The sequence below is a fragment of the Bufo gargarizans genome, chromosome 7, assembly GCF_014858855.1.
Source record: "Bufo gargarizans isolate SCDJY-AF-19 chromosome 7, ASM1485885v1, whole genome shotgun sequence".
Classification (NCBI taxonomy): domain Eukaryota; kingdom Metazoa; phylum Chordata; class Amphibia; order Anura; family Bufonidae; genus Bufo; species Bufo gargarizans.
This window is the reverse complement of record NC_058086.1, coordinates 53,246,855-53,271,863: the sequence shown is the minus strand read 5'-3', so window position 1 is coordinate 53,271,863 and position 25,009 is coordinate 53,246,855. Positions and strand designations below refer to the sequence as shown.

General features: G+C 48.1%; 1 protein-coding gene across 2 annotated transcripts in view; it reads left to right on the top strand.

Moving 5' to 3' along the window:
- The window catches only part of TUT4 (terminal uridylyl transferase 4), an 86,768-nt gene that overhangs the window by 47,732 nt on the left and 14,027 nt on the right, over positions 1–25,009 (top strand). For both annotated transcript variants that reach the window (XM_044301923.1, XM_044301922.1), the window contains exons 9-23: positions 8,504–8,630; positions 8,711–8,830; positions 8,911–9,111; positions 11,038–11,212; positions 11,822–12,420; positions 16,646–16,796; positions 18,319–18,405; positions 19,269–19,372; positions 20,922–20,979; positions 21,053–21,156; positions 21,724–21,813; positions 22,574–22,687; positions 23,029–23,106; positions 24,488–24,665; positions 24,777–24,824. In XM_044301923.1, the coding sequence (XP_044157858.1) occupies positions 8,504–8,630; positions 8,711–8,830; positions 8,911–9,111; positions 11,038–11,212; positions 11,822–12,420; positions 16,646–16,796; positions 18,319–18,405; positions 19,269–19,372; positions 20,922–20,979; positions 21,053–21,156; positions 21,724–21,813; positions 22,574–22,687; positions 23,029–23,106; positions 24,488–24,665; positions 24,777–24,824 (2,234 nt within the window). The remainder of the gene's footprint in view (positions 1–8,503; positions 8,631–8,710; positions 8,831–8,910; positions 9,112–11,037; positions 11,213–11,821; positions 12,421–16,645; positions 16,797–18,318; positions 18,406–19,268; positions 19,373–20,921; positions 20,980–21,052; positions 21,157–21,723; positions 21,814–22,573; positions 22,688–23,028; positions 23,107–24,487; positions 24,666–24,776; positions 24,825–25,009) is intronic.

The following is a 25,009-nucleotide window of genomic DNA, read 5'->3' as shown; positions in this document are numbered from 1 at the left end:
ATGATTATATTATACATCTATTCATATAGGAAAAACACCTTTTCTCGCCCAGTTTCCTTGGGGGACACAGAAGACCTTGGGTATAGCTCATCTCCATAGGAGGCGTGACACTAAGTGAAAACTGTTAAGCCCCTCCTCCACAGCTATACCCTCAGCCTGGAGAGAGAGACTGCCAGTTTTTGCTTAGTGTCCAAGGAGGCAAGACACTCCCTGCTACTGCAGGGCTGATTCTCCTTGTTTAAATTTTGATTTTTACTTTTTTCTTTTCTTTTTGTTCCAGATCATCAGGGACAACAGAGTCGCACTAGACCTCTCTGTTTCTCCCGGGGTCGAGCTGCGCCAGTGCCGGTCATCCGCACTGCTGCCTCCCCCACAGAAGGCAAGGTGGACCAGGGCAGCCCAGCTCCCCTGTATCCCGCCAGCGCAAGGGTCGCCCGCACGCCAAGCCCCTCTTCCAGCGTCCTGCCACTACGGTGCCAGTAGCTGAAGGGGCGACCCTGCTGGAATGGACCGAGGGTGAAGACGGCTATGGTGAGAGATTGGCTTCTCCAGCCCTACGACCCCCCCCTTTCCACCACCACCACCACCACCCGGTCTCCTGCGGGCCTAACCCCCCCCCCCCCCCCCATGGCCCATACTGTGCCTCTCTGAACAGCTTTCATAGCTGTGATGGTGAATGCCTTGCCTCTGATGGCAGAGGTCATGAGTTCGAATCCCTGGACAAACCTTAACCCTTCCACTGAGGCCCCTGGGGTGCCGCAGGGCGGCAATCTGCTCCCTGCTCCCCCCCCTCCCCCTCCTGGCCCCATAGGACATGCAGCTGCTGTCCCCCTTTATCTTTTGATGTCCCGCCGGTATATGATACTACGCGGGCACCCGATCTCGGGGTCCCCCCATCTCCTTACCGGAGCGTTGCTCAGGGCCTGGGGCCCGCTCCTGACAGACCTCGCCTCCGGCCGGCATGGACATTCCGGTGCGGCCGGGCGCCGCAATGACCTGCTGGGCCGCCATCGGGCCTGCGGGGCCGCAATTCCGGCACTCCATTTGGGCCCGACTCTTCCGGCCTGCGGGGTGGGCTCCCGCGGCCGGTTTAATGCGCCGCTCCGCCTCAGTCCCGGCGGTATATAATACTATGCGGCCCCGGTCGGCCGGGCGCCGCACAAATTTAGGCCCCGGCTTTACGGCCTACTAGGCCGCGAAAGTCTGGCCTTTGTTGGAGGGGGCGGGTACTTCTCCAGGCGCGAATTCTTCCCGCCTGGGGCTTCCTCCGCCCCCAGTGGATCGCAGCGCCGGCCCCCAGGCCGGCTCCCTGTTAACCCTTTGGGTGCAGGCCGGCTCCCAATGGGCCTGTATGGTTGGCCACCCCTTTTTTCTCTTGCATCAAGAGAATCTGTGCCCTATATGGTGGTTCCCCTTTAGCCTCAGAGAGGCTGTTTTAAATAAAAAAAAAAAAAAAAAAAAAAATGAAATAATAATGAATGGGCAGATGTCTGGCAGATTCTTGTGGGCTGCGCAGGCCGCTGCAGCCTCATCGCAGTGGTGCTGCCTGTCTGCATGCCCCCCTTCCATAGGCGGCATGGTTTCGCGCTCCCAGCCTGCGTCGCTGCCAGGTGCATTTACCCTTTTGGGCGGTTTCTTGCCCTCTCCCGGGATGCAGCGCGGGCCAGGTGCATGCGGTCAGTTCTGTGGGCGGCATTCGTCACCCTCTCCGGGTATGGTGCCTGCCATGGGCATGGCCCCCCCCCTCCCAGGCGGGATACTGCACTCTCCCTGGCTGCGGGCTGGCCCTGTGTGTGACCTTCTTGGGCGCGGTGCTGGCCATGTGCACGACCCCCTTCCATAGGCGGAACGCTGCACTCTCGCTGGATTCGCTGCCAGCCGTGTGCGTGACCCCCTTCCATGGGCGGAATACTGCACTCTCACCGGATACGGTGCTGGCCATGTGCACGTCCCCCTTCCATAGGCGGAACGCTGCACTCTCACTGGATTCGCTGCCAGCCGTGTGCGTGACCCCCTTCCATAGGCGGAATACTGCACTCTCACCGGATACGGTGCTGGCCATGTGCACGTCCCCCTTCCATAGGCGGAACGCAGCACTCTCACTGGATTCGCTGCCGGCCGTGTGCGTGACCAACTTCCATAGGCGGAATACTGCACCCTCACCGGATACGGTACTGGCCATGTGCACGTCCCCCTTCCATTGGCGGAACGCAGCACTCTCGCTGGATTCGCGGTCGACCATGTGCGTGACCCCCTTCCATTGGCGGAACGCTATACTCTCACTGGATTTGTTGCCGATCATGTGCATGTCCCCCTTTTATTAGGCGGAAGTCTGCACTCTCACCGGATGCGGTACTGGCCAGGTGCACGACACGCTTCCATAGGCGGAACGCTGCACTTTCACTGGATTTGCGGCTGACCATAGGCATGACCCCCTTCCATAGGTGGTATGCTGCACTCTCATTGGATTCGCTGCCGGCCTTGGGCACGCCTCCTTCCCTCAGGCGGCATGCATACACTCCCTCTGTCTGTGGTTGTTCTCTCGCCGGTGCGTTGCTGGCCATGTGCATGAACCCCTTCCATGGCGGGGTGCTTGCACTCTCGCTGGATCCGCTGTCAGCCATGTGCATGGCCCCTCTTCCGTGGGCGGTGTACGCACTCTCACTGGATTCGCATTCGCTGCCGGCCATGGGCATGCCTCCCTTCCTCAGGCGACATACACACATTCTCACTGACTGTGTTTGTCTCTCGCCAGTACGTGGCTGGTTATGTGCATGACTCCCGTACATGGCAGGGTGCTCTCACTCTCCCTGGATGAGATGCTGGCCATGTGCATGACGCCCGCTACACGTGCAAGCGGGCGTCATGTTTACTCATCGCACCAGCGCCGTACATGGGTGGAACGCTTGCACTCCCATTGGATTCGGTGCTGGCCTTGTGTGTGACCACCCCTCATTCCATGGGCGGACCTTTGCACGCTCATGAGATTCACGGCTGTCCTTGTACGTGCTGTGCTGGACTTGTACATGTCCCCTTCATTGGCGGAGTGGTTGCACTCTCACAAAGTTCGGTGTTGGGGGAATTATTGCACGCTCTCTTAATGCTAGGATAACCCTGTGCATGTCCCCCTTTCACTAGGTGGACCTCCTGCGCTCCTGCAGGATTGTATGGTATGTCCTATGTCTCTGGAGTAGGTACGGCCTTAGGCGTCACCCCCTTTTGGGGTGGGCCTTTGCATTCTTGCCGACTGCAGTTTGCCAGGTACATTTCCCCTCTTTCGGGGCGGACTGCTTACGTTCCATCGCGTGCCATGCTAGGCTTATGCATAACTCCCTTTCAGGTTGCACTTTGCACTTCCATAGATGCTGGGGCACTCTGTGGCTGGCCCTCTTCTCTGAGTGTCTTTTTTGCAGGGAGCGGCCGTTCTTGTGCGTTGTTTGGGCCGTTTCTGCCTTCTCCTCCCGTAGGTGGGTTGGCCTTCTCACTGCTTACGGGGCTGCTCGTACGTATGCTTCCCCTCCTTCCTGCGACATCCCTTTGTTCTCTTGGGTTACTTGCCGCAAGCCTTGCACTCGTCTCTACAGAGATCGTTCTGTCCACCTGACCCGGAGGGCTCTGTGCTCTCTACTGCACCGAGCTGGGTGGTACTCATTCATTTCGTTGGCCCTTCCTCCCGGGAAGTGTTCGTGGTTCCTAGATGCGTGCTGTTGTCTGCAGCGCCCCTCGGATTCTTCGTTGGCTCTGGCGGGACTATGGTTCCTTCGCCTATTACCATTTCCTCCTCTTCGGATGCAGTGTGGTATGAGTCCTTCCTCTTGGCGCCCTCTACGCTTCGGTCTGATCTGCTACCAGGTTCGGGCCACTCTTCTCGGGTAGATCACCCAACTTCTCTTGGATGCTCTATTACCCAGGTCCGGAGGACTTCCACCTTGGGTTCTTCAGGGTATTTGCCTTCTGCGAGGCGGTGAACCTGGCGTCTCACAGTGTAGCAGGGTTCTGCTTTTGGGCTGTCCTATGACTTCCCTGCTGCCCACTCCTCCTTTCGGTTGGGGGGTGTGATGCCGGCCTCTGTCTCGACTACCTTGTCTCGCCGGCTCTGTTTGGCTCCCCGTTCGGTACAGATCACGCCGATGTGGCTTCTGCCCGGCCAGGCTTCAGAGGCTGTTCCTTCACTGTCCTCCCCTCTGGGGGGAGCATGGTTGTTCATGTGGATGGTTCCGGTGTTCCTTTGGTCTCGTACTGTCTCCCTTGTTCACACTGGCTGTATTTGCTGTGTGCCTCTTGCTGGGTCTACCGCGTTCTGTCCTCCCGCTGGGTGCAGATTGCGTTTTCCATTCTAGGCTATGGTCCTGCTGTAGACTTACCTTCTTGGTAACTTGGGGGGACTGCCCTTCGGTCCAGATTGTCCTGTCTTGTCCTGGCATCTGGCGGATGCTGGGCGGACCCTTCGGTTCCCTTCCGTCTGTCCTTCTGCTCCCCCACTCCGGGTGGATACGGGACAACGTTGCTCGGAGGCCGACGGGACCAGTTTTTGCCGACCCTTCTGCCCGTGTTACTGGTCTGCGCCTGGTCACATTGGGTTTTTATCCGCTTGCCCAGGTGACTCCAGCGGGCTCGCTACTGTTCGCTCCTGGCTGTGTTTCGTCCAGGTTCTGTCGTTGGACTTAGGGTTTTTTGTCTGGGTGTCGGTGGGTAGCTGGGCATTCCCCACTCTGCCCTTCTCCCCCCCATGGTTCTGTCTTTCTCCAGTCCGGCCTGGACCTGGGACTGGGACTCCTTTGCTTGAAGTGTCAAGTGTCGGCGCTGTCCTTCCTCTTCCAGCGTTCCCCGGCCCTCGGGGCATGTCCAGACCTTCTTCCTCGGAGTGGCTCTTTGGTTCCTCTGTACTGTACTCTCGGCGCTCCATTCTTGTCCTTGGAGCCGTTACAGGAGTTCTCTCTACCCCTTCTGTCCTGTACGGTTGTGTTCCGTATCAGTCGTGTCTCTGACGGGTGCCGGAATGGCCCCTTTTTTTGTTACGAGCTTTGTCTTTTCCAGGACAGGGCTGTTCTGCATCCCGTTTCTTCCTTCCTTCCTTCCTTCCTTCCTTCTGAAGGTGGTGTTTGCCTTTCGCTTCAACACCTCACCTATTTGGACGTTGTTTGGGCCTTGCCGTTTTTACTTGGAGATCTCCGACTCTTGCAGTCGTTCGGCCTCTTGGGTTTCCAGGAGGGCTGTGCATAGGGTTGACAGACTCCAGGGTGGTTTTCCTCCGCTTGTTCAGATTGGCTATTGCTGAGGTTACCGCACCAAGGGCAGGATTCTGTCTTTGGTGTCACCGTTCCTTTCACCAGAGCGGTCGGTGCCTCCTGGGCCGGAGGCATTGGGCTTCGGCCGTGCATTTGGGCACGGCGGCCACAGGTCTGCCTTGCACGCCTTACTGAGTTCTACAGGGTGCATACTCTGACTTTGGCAGATGCTGCCTTACCCCGCCTGGGTTTACAGGCGGCGGTTCATTGATGCCTTTCGGGTGCTTCACCTTGGTGCTGTGGTCCCTCCCCCTTTTGGACTGCTTTTGAACGTCCCAAGGTCTTCTGTGTCCCCCAAGGAAACTGGGCGAGAAAACGAGATTTTTGTATAACTTACCAGTAAAATCTCTTTCTCGCTCTTTCCTTGGGGGACACAGCACCCACCCATTCATTGTTTTTTCTCTGTACGTTTTCCAAGTTTTTGTTACCCGTTGGGTAGTTGGCTTGTTGGTTCCTTGTTGGACTTTGCCTTTTCTCACTGCTTGGACACGCAACTGGCAGTCTCTCTCTCCAGGCTGAGGGTATAGCTGTGGAGGAGGGGCTTAACAGTTTTCACTTAGTGTCACGCCTCCTATGGAGATGAGCTATACCCAAGGTCTTCTGTGTCCCCCAAGGAAAGAGCGAGAAAGAGATTTTACTGGTAAGTTATACAAAAATCTCGTTATTTCAGTAATATATATATATATATATATATATATTCTTTGTATATTCTTTGTGAAGGTTATCATTTATTCCACTGTTCCATAACAACTTGGCCTTAGAGCACATCCTGAAGGCCATCTGTAATTGTGCTATGACATGAATATTTGTAAGGAAAAGGGAGTATTTCACTCAATTTGGAACACAATGGAGAGGATTACAAGAAATGCCGTGTGAGCAGATATACGTCAATGTTCTCAGATATTCTAGGAAATGTTTATTGTCTTTCCATATTTAATGGACTCGGATGCTTTGTATAAGTTTCCAAATTGGGTCCAGTTTCAGACAATTGAACTTTTACCCAGTTTTAAAGGAAACCTGTCATCACTTTCTAAGCCTATTTATCCACTCACTTTTCTATAAATACTTTTTAATACATTGATAATTATATTAAAATAAATTCTGAACGAACTACCAGTTCAGAGAAAAACCTAAAATAAATGTTCCCGCCATATATGTAAATGCACCTTAGATGAGTCCTGTCTCCTCCATGCTTCAGAGATGAGTCCAGCGTTCTCTGATTCTCGGAGTGCAGTCACGCCCACAAACGGATAAGACACACCCTCTACTATTGCTCATCGCCACCCCTTCTCGTCCAAGTCTCGCGGCTGCGCAGTATACATTATATGATCAGTGTGAGATGAGGAGTGAGGTGACTGGTTCTGCACATGCGTGGGATTTGGGACCCGAGTTCGGGAGGAGGGTAGGATCTTAAGATTCTGTCACTCATGTAATGGGAGGTGGGGTTAGGAATGGGAAGTGATGAGGTAAGCATTTAATTTACATAACTGTAAGAGAAGTGCTTGGAGGTGTTTAAAAAAAACCTAGGATGATTAGGGTGGGGGAGAACTATCTCAGGATGCCGATGATTCTTATGGTTAAAAAAACGGTGACAGGTTCCCTTTAAAACTACAAGATATTGACAATATGTTATCACGTGCAATTATGTAATGTGCCACATTTGATTTGTAAGTATTGTAACCGTCTTGAAATACCCAGTTACTCCCATTTAGGGCTGCAACGAGTACTTGATTAAATCGAGTAATTTGACACAAATAAATCCTCGATGCAAATTTTTCTCATCGAGGATTTGTTTGTGTCCCGTGACCACTGAGCGGTAGTGAAGCGCTTGCTATTACTCCCGCTCTGTGGTCTCCCGCTGGCCCGCAATGCACTTGGAATATTCACCTTTCCGGCAGGGGGCCTCCGGACATTCCACAGCACGTCCATGGTCCTGCGCTGCACTGACCTCCTGACGTACTCACTCCGTGACCTGACGCGCTGTGTGATGTCAGGCACAGAGCAGAGCGGAACGATAAAGTATCGGCGGCGCCCCTGCTGGAAACGTGAGTTGGTGACATCGAGGGGGTGGGGGCGCGACTATGGCCTGGCGCCCGGAGTGTACAGCGTCATAGCAACCAATGACACTGTGCCCTCCGGGTATCAGGAGGAGGGGCAGGAGGGCACAAGGGGGAGCGGAGACTGTGACACAAGGGGGAGCGGAGACTGTGACACAAGGGGGGAGCGGAGACTGTGACACAAGGGGGGAGCGGAGACTGTGACACAAGGGGGAGCGGAGACTGTGACACAAGGGGGGAGCGGAGACTGTGACACAAGGGGGGAGCGGAGACTGTGACACAAGGGGGGAGCGGAGACTGTGACACAAGGGGGGAGCGGAGACTGTGACACAAGGGGGGAGCGGAGACTGTGACACAAGGGGGGAGCGGAGACTGTGACACAAGGGGGGAGCGGAGACTGTGACACAAGGGGGGAGCGGAGACTGTGACACAAGGGGGGAGCGGAGACTGTGACACAAGGGGGGAGCGGAGACTGTGACACAAGGGGGGAGCGGAGACTGTGACACAAGGGGGGAGCGGAGACTGTGACACAAGGGGGGAGCGGAGACTGTGACACAAGGGGGGAGCGGAGACTGTGACACAAGGGGGGAGCGGAGACCTGATGGCTCTGGGGTGGGGAAGAGCTGATGGCTGATTAAACGACTCTGACAACCCCTAGATGCTGCTGTCAGCAGTAATAATGGTAATTAAGTAGTTGACAGAGGAATGGGGCTCCCTCTGTCTAGTCGTCGGCATCCCACAGTATGATGTCAGCATTACCATGGCAGGTGGGGGCCTAACAGAGTGGCAACTTTGGTAAAAGCTAATGTATAAATGTTATGTACCACAAAGTGGTGCCATTAAAAAAATACAACTCGTCCTTCAAAAAAACAAGTCCTTGTGCAGGCACTTCAATGTAAGAATAAAGTTATGAGTCTTGGATTGTGGCCATGGAAAAAAATAAAAATAATTATATGTAAGTGACAAACAGTTATTAAGGGGTTAAAATAATATACAGTTAGCTCCCTTTAGTGGCAGCCGCAGGCAGAGTGAGTTTTATCATTCTACCCGATGCCTTTTCAGCAGATTTATCTATGATGACATTTACTATGATTGGCTTTCATTGGCAAGTGCTAATTCTCCCCCCAGTACGATGACTTTTTTATTTTTTTTTTCCAGTGGATTACCATGCAAAGTAAGTGCTGGAAATGACACAGCGTGCCTTACCACCGAATTATTGGCAGCAGTCGGCAGACTGGAGCCGGCGCTCATCCCCTTGGTGTTGGCTTTCCGCTACTGGGCAAGGGTGAGTAGTGATTTTTCGAAGTTGCACCATTGTTTAGATTAGCGTAGAAACTTATATGTGATGTTCCTTTTCTCTTCCAGCTATGCCACATTGACTGCCAAGCAGAAGGTGGGATCCCGTCTTACTCTTTTGCCTTAATGGTGGTATTTTTCCTACAGAAAAGACAACCACCGATCCTTCCAGCATACTTAGGATTCTGGGTAAGCATTAGATCCATGTGTTGTATTCCTTATAGTACAGTAGGTGCCATCATTATAGCGCCACCATGTGTCTCAAACAGGTAGACGGCTTTGAAACCAAGAGGCTGGATGATTATCATCTGAAGGGCGTATCTGAAGAGAAGTTTGTTGAATGGGAGTACAGACCCCCCAGCAATGATGGCAAGAATTTGGGGATGGATGGACGAGGAAGACCTGAGAACCACAGGAGGAATGCAGGATCTGAAGCTGAGAACAGGAGGAATAAAGAGAAGCACGGAAAGGCAAGTAACGCCGTGTGTGCAGTGGCGCGTGATTTAAAGGGACTTGTCCACATCTGATGGCTGCGTCACACTGTGTCAGCCCTTTCAGGAAAATAAAAGATGCATATTCTTCTGTTACCTTTTTAAGGGCATAATAAGCATTATACGTTTTATTTCTTTTGACTTTGAAACTCAATCATCAGTAGGAGAGCACATTTAAAGGGGTTTCCTGTTGGCCTATCCTTAGGACGGGTGGGGGTCTGATCCCTGGGGCACCCACTAATTAACATAATAAATCGGCTGTTGGTCCCTCTGGATTGTTAATTCAGACATAACGGTGTATCCATACATGCAGCTCATCTCCATTCAAATGAAGTTTTGTGGCTCTTCCATTTTGATTGTGGGAATCCTGGGAGTTGGACCCCACCCTAACAATTACACATTGATAGTCTGTTCTATAGATTTTGTTTTAAAATCCCTTTAAAGGGGGGTTTCCGATATTTTCCTCTGGATAGGTGATCCATCTGTGATCGGTGTAGGTCCGAGACTCCTGCCAATCAGCTGTTTGAGAAGGCGTCTCCACTCGCAGTAATGCCGCTGCCGTCTCTCCACTTTTCCAAGGCCATGTGATGTCCATTCATCGGTCACCAGATCCAGGCGCAGCTCCTCTTCATTAAAGTGAATAGGGCTGAGCTGCGATACCAAGCACAGCCGCTATACAATGTACGGCACTGTGCTTGGTTAGATGAGAGAAGGCCGTGGCGCTGCTGCGAGCGCCGGTGCATTTTCAAACAGCTGATCGCCGGGGGTCTCGAGTGACGGACTCATACGGATAAGATACGAATGACCAAACGACCAAAGGATAGGTCATAAGTTAAAAAAAATCTCAGAAAACCCCTTTAAAAAGGATCTGTCAGCTCTCAGTACGTCTATTTTTAGTAAATACCTGTATTCCCATGATATAAAAAATCTAAAGTATCTCCCCTAATAACTCTGCATTGTGCCTTTCCTCAGCGGGGTGTTCCTGCACAGGTGCCTTAAACACGCAGTGTATTTTGTTTTTGGAAACTTTTGCTACTTAAAATCAGTTCAATCCATCTGAATGGGGTTGTTTTGGAGGCCAGCGCATGGATTTCTGCAAGCTCCATACGGATGATCGAAACTCATTTTCAGTCACAGGAATTTCTGCATCAAACTCTGTGGCATGTGAAGGCGCCCTAACACTGTCCAGTCAGTGACGGTGTCAGATTATGCAGGGACACCAGGTTTCTGCTACTGTTTGGTCAGAATAGCATACAATGCAGCTCTCTTCCATTTGTTCCCATCTCAGACAATGGGGGCATATCGCTAGGAAGCCCGAAAGTTGTGGAGGGCGCACTGCACATGTTCAGCCTCCCTCCATTCATTTCTGTGGGGCTGCTGAGCGCTGGCTTGGCTATTTCCATCAGCCCCATAGAAATTAATGGGAGCGGTGGGCGCGCAAGCGTGGTGCGCTCCCATTCAGTACTATGGGGAGAGCGCTTGGTGGTGGCTGGGCCCGGTGAAATCTAGGGTCCTCTGGCCACCGCCGCTCCATTCACGATGTACCCGCACCTATCAGACAATGGGGGCGTATTTTAGAGTATGCCCCCATTGTCTCAGATGGGAATATCCCTTTTATCGAGGGGTCAGTGGAGGGGTGGGGGGTATAATGCATCCAAATCATAATAGATCATTATTTGTCTCTTTTCCATCATGGAGCCGCATGTACAGACATGCAACTTTTTGCAGGTTTCTTATTTTTTTTTTACACTGATATGTTGATCGTAGGGATATTTCCATGAGTTTGAATTATGTCATATGCAGTTTTTATATTTGTAATATTTTGGACTAATTAGGCAGGGACTAGATGATGGCTCCTCGTCACGTTGCACACTATAAATTTACCTTTCCTGCTTTCTTTTCTAGTGCCGCTTGGCGTTCGAGCAGTCTCACCAGGTAGCTCTTGGGCAGCTGTGGCTTGAGCTGCTTAAATTTTACACATTAGAGTTTGCAATGGAAGAATATGTGATCAGCGTGCGAGTACAGAGCCTGCTGAGCAGAGAGAACAAAAACTGGCCAAAAAGACGATTAGCCATAGAAGGTAAATCACTGGTCACCCTTCATCTTGTCCTTTCAGCTGCTCAATAAAGTTGTGCGGTTGTAAAATTACTTGCATTTTTTTCCTTTCCCCCCATAGTAAATAATTCTAATTGCAGAGGCCCTCCTGTTCCCCTAATCTGAAATTTAAAATTTAGTTTTAGGCCTCATTCACACGACTGTTTGGGTCCACATCCGAGCCTTATTTTTTGCGGCTCGGATGAGGACCCATTCACTTCAATGGGGCAGCAAAAGATGCAGACAGCACTCGTGCGCTGTCCGCATCCATTGCTCTGTTCCGTAGCCCCACAAAAAAAATAGAACATGTCCTATTCTTGTCCGTTTTGCGGACAAGAATAGGCATTTCTATTATGGGCATAGAAATAGGCATTTCTATTATATACATTTCTATTCTGTTCTGCAAATTTCGTGGCATCCGTGTTTTGCGGATCCACAATTTGCGTACTGCAAACACGATGTGGTCGTATGCATGTAGCCTTATAAAGAGAAGCAAAGGTAGCTGTCAGATACAGTGTGCACAGAGACTTAGTCATTGTCAGTATGTGATGAAACATTTGCGGGGAGATTACATGGCTTTATCGTTTTTCTCTAGATCCTTTTGCACTAAAGAGGAACGTCGCGAGGAGTCTCAACAGTCAGATGGTATACGAGTACGTTCTAGAACGCTTCCGTGCAGCCTACAGATATTTTGCGTGTCCGCAAAGGAATGAAAGGAACAAAGCCAAAGTTGACATTAGGAAGAGGGGAAAGTCTAGCAGCCAGAAGCCTGGAGATCTCGTGGCTAATGGTAGCCTCCAGGATGGTGAAAGTGATGGTGGAGAGATGGAAAGTCACGATAGTTCAGATTGTGCTTCTGATAAAGACATCACGGGCAGCTTAGAAAGACTACACGTGAGCAACGAGGAGGCCGTGCGTTCTACCTCTTTTCAGGATCCATGTCATTTGGATTTGCCGTGTTTGTCTGAAGGGTTAGGGGATACTAGAAGCAGAAAATATAAAGACAGAGACTCCCCAGCAGTTACAGATGACGATGATGATACTACTGAAGGAAATCGCACATCAGAAGAGGCATGTTCTGCACCAGACACTTCTGCTACCTCACTCCATCACGAAACCTTGAAGAATGAAGGAAACCTTGCTGAGGACGATTTGCATTATATCTTTGATAAGCTTATATTAACATCTGGAAAGGTAAGAACTTGAATGTGACATTGATGTAGCCCAGGGGCATGTATGTGACGCAGGAAAGTAGTAGAAACAAATCTTGTACTTGTGAAAAATTCTGCAGGTTTGGCGGACTTTTATCTAATTTGTGTGTCCGATGGTTATACAGGGTGAGATAAACATGGCTGCTTTCTTCAATGAAGCCGAGATGCAATTCCAGGCGCAACCTGTGGACAGGTGTAGCTTTGGTTATGGAAGAAAGCTGCAATGTTTTCTAATGCCTGTACAATCCCTTTAAGATCGGATTCAGACTTCTAATTCCATATCATGGCTGCATCTTTCAGACCACTCTGCTTTGTGGAACCAACTTAAAGGGTCTCTGGTTTATAGATATGGATGATCTATCCTTCGCTTGAATGGGAGCTGAGCAGTAGTAACCCGGCACATCTACAACACACTGTACAGAGATGACTGCTTCCAGCTTCATTTTAGTTAGATCCGATATTGATGACATATCCTAAAGATAAGTCGTCATCATCTGTAACTCAGAAAACCCCTGGGGTTGTCCGAGAATTTCTATTGATGACCTATTCTCTGCATAGGTCATCAGTATCAGATTGGCGGGGGTCTGACACCAGGGATTCCCGTCGAGCAGCTGTTAGAAAAGTTTGAGTGCTCAATGAGTGCCGCAGCCTATTCTGAGGATAGGTCATCATTATCCATTTCTGGATAATCCCTTTAAGGCATCTTAGAACCCAAAGTTTGACATTATTGGTTCAGTATAACCACCAAGTTTTGTTCTAGCAAAAAAAACGGATCCGCATTTTAGTGGACAGCATACGTCCGTCTGGATGAGCCCTAAGAGTTATTATAAGGGTTTCCTACCATAGACATTTAGGGATAGGCCATAGATCCCATGGCTTGTCTGTCTCCAAACAAGGCCTCCTCTCATTTCAGACTCTGTCTGGATCCGTCACCTGATGGAACAGAGGTCAAGGAGAGATCCTTATTCCCCAGATCAGATCTTATTGGATATCTTGTGTTAAAGGGTGTTGTCTCTACTTTGATACTCATGGCCCATTCCACTTATCGTCAGACTGAAGGGGGCCGCAGCGTTCCAGCGAGCCCCCTCCCCTTCATTGTTCACTACTACTCAATCCCATTCAAGTGAATGAGACTGAGCTGCAATACCAGGCGCAGCCACTAGGTAATGTACAGCGCTGTGCCTGGTAAACAATGAAGGGACCAGTGCAAGACAAGAAGCCACTTCAGACGTCCGATGAGTGGGGCTGCTGGTAGACGGCCCGACAAAACATGACATTGGATAGACCATCCATAATAAACTCCCTGAAAACATGATGCAATCATTGTTATACTATATTTGCTTTTCTTGGGTTAAGCTGGCCATACCTTTTTAGTGGTTCTTCAGACGGCTATCTCTCCGGAGGACCCCCCACGCACATACATGTTCAGCTGAGCTCAGACATCTCTGGCGATGACTTATATCCCTGAGACTAAAAGGATCAAGCCTATTGAAATCCAGCTGCCCGATCCTTACTTCCCCCAACATTAGTTTTTCCTACATCAGTGTATGTTATTATGGTACCTGGTGTGGGCAAATCACAGGTGCCAGGTCTGTGCAGACACTGAACAAGCAGGAGGGGCTTTCACGTCAGAACTTTAATGCAGCTGTAAATGAGGCTGAAGTGTGAATCAGGCTCCCTATATACCTATCATATAGACCTGTGATGGCTAACCTCCGGCACTCCAGCTGTGGTAAAACTACAACTCCCAAGATACACACTTGCTTGGCTGTTCTCAGAACTCCACAGAAATGAATGGAGCATGCTGGGAGTCGTAGTTTCACCGCAGCTGGAGTGCCGGAGGTTAGCCATCACTGATATAGATGATATCTATATGTAAAGCGGGCACACACTGTACGTTCAGAGTATAACCACCCCTCGGTTCCTGTGCCTTAGGTGCGCACGCTACGTGTTATATATTGTCAAACTAGTATGACGACATTTCTGGGTAGTCAGAACCTGCTGAACCTGAGGAGATTGATTGAACCTATAAAAAGTGGCTTTATTAGATGAGACTGTGATGTCATTGTCACATACACCCAGCTGAGATCAGCTGAGAGACCGGGCACGCTACCATGTTTATGGAGGGTGATCGGGAGGGAAGGAACTATCCATGGCCTGAATAGCTGCGCTGTTTTATACCAAAATGCAAAATGGCAGAGCTCACCCACAGACCATTAAGTTGTATGAAGATCCTTGGCTAGTGTGAGGCAGCACGGATCCTTGCCCGGACCTCGGTATGTATGGTCCAGTGCGGGTACTTATCTGGCGGTGGATCATAACGTTGTCTTATTACCTTGTTTAGTCGTTGTTTTTATGCAGTGAAAAAACGAAATGTTTTATTACATTTGTTTAGGTGTGATTTGTCTTAAAGGGCATCTGTCATCAGTTTTGTACCTATGACACTGTCTGACCTGTTACATGTGCACTTGGCAGCTGAAGGCATCTGTGTTGGTCCCATGTTCATATGTGCCCGCATTGCTGAGAAAAATGATGTCTTAATATATGCAAATGAGCCTCTAGGAGCAACGGGGGCGTTACCGTTACACCTAGAGGCTCTGCTCTCCCTGCAACTGCCGTGCCCTCTGCACTTTTATTGACAGGACCAAGGGTGATGATGCTTATACTGCCTGGTCCTGTCAATCAAAATGGAGAATGCGCTGCAGTTGCAGAGAGAGCAGAGCCTCTAGGTGTAATGGTAACGCCCCCGTTGCTCCTCGAGGCTCATTTGCATATATCAAAACATCATTTTTCTCAGCAATGCGGGTACATATGAACATGGGACCAACACAGATGCCTTCAGCTGCCAAGTGCACATGTAACAGGTCAGCCAGTGTCATAGGTAAAAAACTGCTGACAGATGCCCTTTAATTCAGAGGAATATGCCAGGTCCTCTAGCTGTGCTGAAATTGGCATCCTTGTGAATTACCTATGCCGCCATATTGATAATGTTGACCTGTTGGTAAAATTGCAAATAATTACAGCTCCATTGTGAGAAGCTATAGAGAGCGACAGTAAAGGAAAAGGTATCCAGCTCTGGGGTACAAGAGCAAAATTCACACTTCAGTGATAAATTGTTAAAATTCCCCCAAAAATGTAAGTAGATAATTCCAACACATTTCGGAAGCGACACCGGTCCTTAATCGTGAGCTTCCATTTATCCTGCTTGTTTTTTGCTGTGATGTAATTGATTCGTTTATTAGGTGGACCTTCCTCTCGTCATCATTGGGGAACGTGACCACCAAGTGTCAGTGGCCATTGTAATAAGTGGGTCATCTCTGTAAGGGCCGGTTGACACTGCGGATTTTGTGCGAGTATTTCCATGTCGCTATTCAGATTATTGCTGCAGATATTTCTAAACCGCCTCAAGAAGGGGGGGTGTCCCATCTTGCCCCAGTTTCCACATGGACTAAATCCGTGGGAATGGATGTACGGCACACTACGTGCAAAACTGCGTAAAAAATCCAACCACCAGGCTCTGCCGCCGCTGAGTTTATTAGATTTTTCCAGCGGAAAAATCTGTGGTGTGAACATACCCTAAGGTAAGGCAAAGTTCTCCACTCTAGCTGATATATGAAGTACAGAGCGCCGGATCCCGCATAGGATTACACATGTGCCCTAAGCATACATAGAGCTAGGCTTTGTCCACAGCAAGGTTCTCAAGGTGAGACCTGGGTCCGTGCCGATATTTAAAGTCTCCTGGTTCCAGTATAACATTAGCAATATAGAGCATTAATTAGAGCTGAGTAAAGCTGTAACAAAATCTTTCAGCCTGCTTGCTTATGGTTTCCAGGTACAGCAGAATTTACTTCCATAGGTGGGATCGTCTGAGCCCATTGGCGGAGAACAGATAAAGTTATGGCTGACCAATCAGGTGCTTGCTTTCAATATCCATACCATCCACATGACAGTTGCCAGTTAATCCTGGCAGTTCTGAGCAGCCATCATTTTTGGGGGGTTCAGGTAACATTTTGCTGCCTCTCAGCGGCCTATGCCCCATGGGTAAAGTGTCCTCCGATGACGCAAGCAAGAAACCTAAATAAAGGCAGAAGTCATTGGTTATAATCAAACCGGTAAATTGTGTCCTGGATCACGGGATGGGAGTTGTCTGATACGTCTGCCGTCTTACCTGTTCCAGTATATAACCTATGTACTAACATGTCCCATAGCCGCCCACAATAGTCTGCAGCATCTGCAAGCGTGACGGCCACTCCAAAGATGACTGCCCCGAAGATTTTAAGAAGATCGACCTAAAGCCTTTGCCTAACATGAACCCAAGATTTCGGGAGATACTGGACCGAGTGTGCAAGAAGTGCTATGGTGGGTCACTAATTCATAACATCTGCTCAGAATCTTAGCATTTTGTGACACTGACATTAAAGGGGTTGTGCAGCAATGTATATTGATGACCTGTCATCAGAACAGGCTATCAATACCCGATCGGCAGGGGTCAAACACCCGTCACCCCCTGTCACCACAAACAGCGGTTGGATCCCACAGATCAGATATTGATGACCTATCCTGAGGGTAGGTCATCAATATATCCTGCTGCACAGCCCCTTTAATTGCCTTGTGCATGACTAGTGTGACATCGGACGATTTTGGTTTTCTAGATCGGTGTCCACAACTAGTAAGCAGCGTGCTTGTAGAAGGAGCTTGTAACCCAGCGTTTCAATTCCGTCTCGGCAGCTCTACTTGATTGCACATTAAGGCCCTATACTCCGGGAAAAGCTCCCTTTGTATACAGTATATGCAAAGTGTATCCATCTATATATACATAGATAGGCCATCGTATAAAAATCCTGAAAAACATCTTCAGCAAATAGCATTAATAATGTAGAAAAAGTTAACACCAGGCACTTACTAATGTATTGTGATTGTCCATATTGCTTCCTTTTCTGGCTGGATTCATTTTTCCATCACATTATTCACTGCTCGTTTTCATGGATTACGACCACCACTGCAGAGCTGATACGGGAGCTGCTGCACATGTGTGCTTATGTGCGCTCCCATGGTCCTGGCCACCAGAGAGGCCGGCGAATTTACCTATAGTGTGCAAGCACGACCACCACTGATGGATTGCAGGGTGGTCGTAACCATGAATACAAGCAGTGTATAATGTGATGGAAAAATGAATCCAGCCAGTAAAGGAGGCAATATGGACAATCGCAATACATTAGTAAGTGCCTTCTATTAACTTTCTCTACATGATAAATGCTATTTGCTGAAGTGAGACAACCCCTTGCTGGAATATTGCACAGGATAGATTTCCTTTTCAGACCAAGATGATGTGCCAGTTTTATTAAAGGGGTATTCCTGTTGTTACAAGTTATCCTGTGGATAGGGGATAACTATTAGATCGGCGGGGGTCCTACTGATTACCATAATGGGATCCTGTAGCACTCGGAGCTCCCTTTAAATGAAGGGAGTAGCAGGTCGGGCATGCACACGAACACTCCATTCATCTCTATGGAACGCAGTACCCAGCTATCTCGGTAACTCATGTAGAGGTGAATGGAGCGGCAGTGCACATGCTCGACCTGCCATTTGTTTCAGGAGGCTCTGAGGGTTATGCGGTCCCCGTTCTCGTAATCGGTGTGGGTCTCAGTGGTAGGACCTCCCCACGATCTAATAGTTATCCTCTATCCTGTGGATAAGGGATAACTTGTAACAACGAGAATAACCCCTTTCAGTTTGTTTTTTATTTATTCAGTTTTTAGACAGGCGTATGAAACACCAGTCCTATTAAATCCCCCACACATATAATATATATAAATAATTTCATAGTATCCAAGGTTGAAATGCTTCTTATCGACAGACATGTCATTCTGTTTTTATGCAGATGAATTATCTCCTAGTCCTGCGGAGCAACACAATCGAGAGCAGATCCTCATTTACCTTGAGAGATTTATCCGGAAGGAGTTCAACGGTGAGTCTGATGGGGGTGACGTGTACCTGTCCGCTTCATGAGCCCTTGCAGCCATTCAGCAGTCTAGCAAGGCCATGTCACCTCTAATTCAGAGGAACATGTAAGACATAAATGTGACTATCTTTACTGAATGGTTTGGTTTAACCTGCCAGTAGTAGTCTGTGGTCAGTGGAGGTCCCACTCCTAGCCACCACTGGTAAGCAAGAAGATTGGGCAGCAGATCTGTAGCACTTTTACTACAGTACTGACTCAGAAACTCATGCCCCCCCCTTACTTGAACTGGCAAGTGCAGTTGCACGCTCATGGAACTGTATTGAGGTCCCCTACGCTGTCATTCTTCTGATCAGTGGCAAATCTGGGGTTGTGCCCCCGATTCTGATGGCCTGTCCTAATAATAAGCCATTGTTGTAAAATCTGAGTAATCTCTTTGAAAGCGGTTGTTCCAAGATAGAAACGTATCCCCTGTTTGCAAGTATCTGATAGGTGCGTGTCCCAGTAATCTGATCCTTTATCTTCATGACAACTGCAGTCCCATGGCCACCTGTTTGAGTGGAGCAGTGGTCAGGCATGTCCGCTCCTGCTCTGCTCATACTTTATGGGACTGTCTATTTCCAGCAGTCCCACAGAGAATGATCGGAGCACCAGAGGAAATGTACGACACGCCGTTCCATTCATACGGGGCACAGGTCAGACCCCCTTTAATCATATGCTTATCCCCTTTTTTCGAGGATAAGGGATACGTTTCTATCTTGGCCCGACCCCTTTAAAGTATTTTATGACATAAGATGTGAGTGTATAGAGAAAGTAATGGTGGAGACTCTCGAAACGAGCAGAAACTATAATCAGCTATGTGTTCCCCATAGGTAACGCCAGACTGTGCTTGTTTGGTTCGTCCAAGAATGGATTTGGGTTTCGGGACAGTGATCTTGACATCTGTATGACCATAGAGGGTCACGAAAATGCACAGGTAAGAGTCAATAATTATATAGCTTTGCCCTTATACTGGGGGGGGAGAGACAAGTTGTATGACTACCTCTCTGCTGTACATGGGTAACACAGGACCTCAGTTCTAGGTATAGGTTGAGATATAAGACATTTGGACACCCGCTGATGAATACTGGTAATAGGCGCTAAACGTGTATAATTGGAATTACCCATCACAACATATGTGGCATATTGCTAGGAAATGTCAGATAGGTGCAGGTCCCACCTCAGGGACCCGCTCTTAAATCCAGAACGGGGACCCTGAAGTGAATAGAGAGCAGCTGCGCCTGCGCCACCCTTCACTATGGGAGTTCTGAAAATAGTTAAGGGGTGGCTCAGCGATTTCCAATAATCTCACAGCAGTGAATGCAGCGCAAACCACGCATGTACAGTGTGCTCTCCTTCACTTCGGGGGCCCTGTTCTGGAGATAGGTGGTGGCCCCACCTCTAGGACACACTCCTATCTGTTTAGTAACGACTTGCGTTCCCCATTCTGGAGCATTTATTCTCATGACTCTATTATTAATGTTATAATTTATGAATGAATCTCTAGCCTTATGCAATGAAGGTACAGCTGGGTGTCTCCAGTTGGGGTGTGTGTCCCTGCACAGTTCAAGGCAGCATTGACTGGGTAGTGTCAGACACATCCCCAGCTGGTAACACCCATCTGGACCTTTGTTACAACCTGCTAGCAATTTATTTATAACTTCTAGTAGGAATAATAAAGGAATGGCACAACAAAGAGTCATAAGAATAGATGATCCAGAATTATTACATAGGAGATACAAGTAGTTACATTGTTAAGTAATTAGTTATTAGTAGTTACAGAGATGTCAGGAGAGGGGACAGGTCCTCTTTAAATTGAACCTATCAATTGCTTTGGGGATGTCAAATTGCCAGCATGCCGTTATGCAGTTAGAGTTCAGCTTTTCTAATGATTGTGAAGCCCAGTTGTTATGGGATTATGTAGACATACGTAGAAGTAAAGGTGGATTTACACGTCTAGATAATCAGGCAGATTATCGGGAATGAACGTTCCTGCAAATGCTTGTTCCCGACAACGTGCCCGTGTAAAGGTGCAGCAGATCATCCAATGAACGAGTGAAACGCTTGTTCATTGGGTGAACCTGATGTTCGTGCAGGCACATCAATTATCGTTTGTGGGCAGCAGATCGTGCGGTCTAAACAGCGATCTGCTGCCCAGAAACAATGCAGCTGTATGGGGACGAGCGATCGCAATAGCCATGGCTTATCCTCATACTGTGGAGGTGATCGCTGCATGTAGGAACGACAATCTGCTGGCGTGTAAATGCACCTTCAGAATTTACTGGAGATGAGGCTGGAACTTACCTCTTGCATCAGGTGCATGCGCATTGACCATAGGAAGTCAAGCACAGCACACCTAGATTCAGTGCGCATGCGCACTGACCGGTTACCTTTAAGAGGTCTTAGGATCTAGTAAGGGATATTTACTGACTGCAGGGAAAAGAAAGGAAATTAATTTCTATTTTTATCATTTTGACGTTTTGCAGAAACTAAATTGTAAAGAAATAATTGAAGGATTGGCAAAGGTTTTAAAACGACACCCGGGTATGTATAGGTCTGCAGACTGTATACGTGGTTGTATTATACACAGCTTTTATACCTCATTTGTTACTTTTAGGCTTAAAGAATATTTTGCCAATAACGACGGCCAAGGTCCCAATCGTGAAGTTTGAACACAGGGAATGTGGAGTAGAAGGAGACATCAGTTTGTATAACACCTTGGTGCGTGAATTTTATTCTGTTTAGTTAAAGGGGTTGTGTCCCTTCAGCAAATGGCATTTATCATGTAGAGAAAGTTAATACCAGGCATTTACTAATGTACTGTGATTGTCCATATTGCCTCCTTTGCTGGCTGAATTCATTTTTCCCATCACATTATACACTGCTCGTTTCCATGGTTACGACCACCACCCTGCAATCCATCAGCAGTGGCCATGCTTGCACGCTATAGAAAAAAGCACCAGCCCATGCGCGCTCCCTTGGTCCCGGCCACCAGAGAGGCCGGCACTTTTTTCTATAGTGTGCAAGCACAACCCACCGCTGCTGGATTGCAGGGTGGTCGTAACCATGGAAAGGAGCAGCGTATAATGTGATAGAAAAAGGAATCCAGCCAGCAAAGGAGGCAATATGGACATTCTTAATACATTAGTAAGTGCCTTGTATTGACTTTCTCTACATGATAAATGCCACTTGCTGAAGTGAGACAACCCCTTTAAGGTTCATGCAATGTTTGAGTTATAAAAGTGAAATAATAAAGCTAAATCCTTGATGTATTTGTGTCCTTTCCAGGCTCAGCACAATACCCGGATGCTGGCTACGTATGCAGCCATTGACCCAAGAGTGAAATACCTAGGGTACACAGTCAAGTTCTTTGCTAAGGTGATTGATGGTGTTAGCAGCCCAATTTAGACTTGATGGAAGTGCCAAGGTTTTGGGATACATTCACACATGGCAGATTTGCTGCAGGCATCTCTGCGACTGAAAATCAGTTGTTGTCTTTCATGCAGGTTCCATTCAGATCACTGAGACAGTTGCAGAAATGTTTGCAACAAATCTGACATGTCGTTTTAGTAAGTACCGGTACTTGTATTCCCCATGAAATACAAGTGGCTGTGCTTGTTATTGCAGCCCAGCCCTATTCACTTAAATGTGACAGCTGCACGTAGGCCATGTGACCGACGAACGTGACGTCACTGGCCTAGGAAGAGGCTGCAGCACTCGCAGAACGGTGGGGGAGTTGGACCCCCATCGATCTGATATTGATAACCCATCCTGAAAATAGGCCATCAATATCAAAATCTCTTTAATAAATCTAGAAAAGGTGAAGACCATGACTACTCGTGGTAAACGCCACTCAGTTTTCAAAACTAGCAAGTGCCAAAAAAGCAGCAGATTTGCAGAAATATGGTGTGCATCATACTTCATGATTTTTTTTTTTTTAAATCCAAAAACAGGCAAAAAGCTATTGAGAGTTGTAACCAGTGCTTCATAGTGTTTTGTTATTGAGCCCAATGTATTAACAGTATGCCATGAGCTCCCTCTAGTGGTGAACTCTATTTTGTACCATTCTCTTCTCAGAACTTTTTTCCCCCATTGTGTTTTGAGTAATAATAATTCTTATTCTGCATTGTTTTTTCAGCGCTGTGATATTGGTGACGCATCAAGAGGGAGTTTGTCTTCCTATGCTTACATCCTCATGGTCCTATATTTCCTCCAACAGAGAAATCCACCCGTCATACCGGTGCTACAAGAGGTAAGAAATGGCTGGCGTCTAGGTACATACACGAGTATACGAAGGGCGATGAGGATTAATTTATTACAGTTCTAACTCTGACCGTACACTGATCACATGGTGTCCTGCTGCTGGGACTCCAAGTGATCAGCTGTAATCTGTAGAGGAGTCCGTCAGCAAGTCCTCAGTGTCTGTGCAGCGCCGCCACAGGACAAATGGAGAATTACATGTAAACAAATGCATGGACAATTCTGGCCTCCATAACTCTTTTTAGCTGCTTTCCACTCTTGCTAATAGGGTCCTGTAATAGTTTTTGTAAACTGGACAACCCCTTTAAAGTGTGTTATTTCTGTAATCCTTAGATATACGACGGGCGTGTGATTCCACAGAAGATGGTGGACGGTTGGAATGCCTTTTTCTTTGAGAATACTGAAGAGTTGGTGAGTAGTCTATTCACATGGAGGACTCAGATTTTATCAGAAGACTGGTGAGTAGGCATCTGCCCCCGTTCTGACCCCCCAGCACTGACAGGGTCGCATATCATTATATTGATTTATGATGCTGTGTAGCCCTTACAGTTCTGGAATGTATTGGATAACACTGACATAATGCTATGTGACTCCATTAGTGCTGGGAGGTCAGGGCGGAAGCGGCCGTATACTCACGCTGCCGTATACTCGCTCTGCAAGTCCGATGCCTGGAACTCACTCGTCTAAAAGGGTGCCGACTCTCAGGAATGGTTAGATTAGTTTTGCATCAGTCTAGCGTTAATTGAGAAACATTCAGACAGATGATGGATGCGAGCTTGTCTTAGCAGACTGCCTAATGGTCCACACTACAAGGATGTGCCAGTTTTAGATTTCCAGAGGTGCCCAGCAGCTCCATGTCCACCTCCTCCCTTCCGCAATGACCTTTTCTTCCCTACTGAAATAACCTGCACCTGTAAGGGGTTTATAGTCATCAACTATAGCCAGATTTAAAGGCGTTCACCAGGATTTTGATGGCCTATCCTCAGGATAGGTCATCAATATCAGATCAGCTGTTACCTTGTAGCTTTGGCATCGAGAATCGGCGCCGGAAATGCACGTAGTTGGACGGAGGGGCTAAAGTGAATGGGATCAGCGGGACAGTTGCCACATCTGTCCATTATACGGTGGTTGGAGCTGTGTAGTTCCGGCACTGGAGCTACAAAGTAACTGCTGATCTGGGTATGAGAATAGGCCACCAGTATCAGAATCCTGGACAACCCCTTTAATGATTGCTTTACAACTGCTGCAAGATCATTGACTTTTATGTTAGAAGAAAGAAGGAGCTGCATTAGTGGGGCACAGTAAAAACGGTGATCCAGAAGGCGTAACTTGAAGCTCCAGCACAAGATCTGTAACACCTATCCATACTGGTCTTTGCCCTCCCCCAGTCCTCAAGGCTCTATAGCTGCTATTGCTGTGAACCTGATATATGCGGCATCATGGTATATCAGCTGGATGAACCAATTGTCGTGGGTTTGTGTAGTTGTGGTGGGGTCGGCAATGACCCTCAGACTTTGGGGTTTACAGTGGCATCCATCACCATAAATTTACAGGACTCTGGGTGAAATATACACCTCCTCCAACACTTTACCACACACATTGTTACACTTTACTTGTGCTTTGTGATGTACGTTTACAATGCAGTTTTTGGAGATGGAGCAGACCTATTGAAAAAAACATTATCCCTTACAATATATGCACAATACAATATCACTATAAGACTCCTTTTTTTTTATGTCATGTCACTAGGCATTTCTAAAGAAGTTTTATTTTTTGTTTTTGTTTTTTCCAGAGAAGCCGGTTTCCACCTCTGGGACAGAATACAGAATCTCTCGGGGAGCTGTGGCTCGGGTTCCTTAGATTTTACACAGAAGAGTTTGACTTTAAGGAGAACGTCATCAGCATTAGGCAGAAAAAATTGCTCACAACCTTTGAGAAACAGTGGACGTCTAAGTGCATCGCCATTGAAGGTTTGTATCTATGCAGCATCTTCCATAACGAAAAGGGCAACCGCATACTTGCTCTCGTGGCGTGAGAAAACGGAATGTTAATCGCTGCCTTTTTCCATTGATTGTTTTTAGATCCATTTGACCTCAATCATAATCTTGGAGCTGGAGTCTCAAGAAAAAGTGAGTGTATTTCTATCAGAGCCTGATGTTTTTTTTGTTTGTTTTTTTTATTTCCTGGTCATAGTCGTTATGTTATACAAAAAGTTTCATCAGTGTTGCCTTGTTCTCGGCGTAAGGGCTCATGCACACGAACATGTGCCGCCTGTTCCATGCATTGGGCACGGGCACCATCCATGTGACTGCTG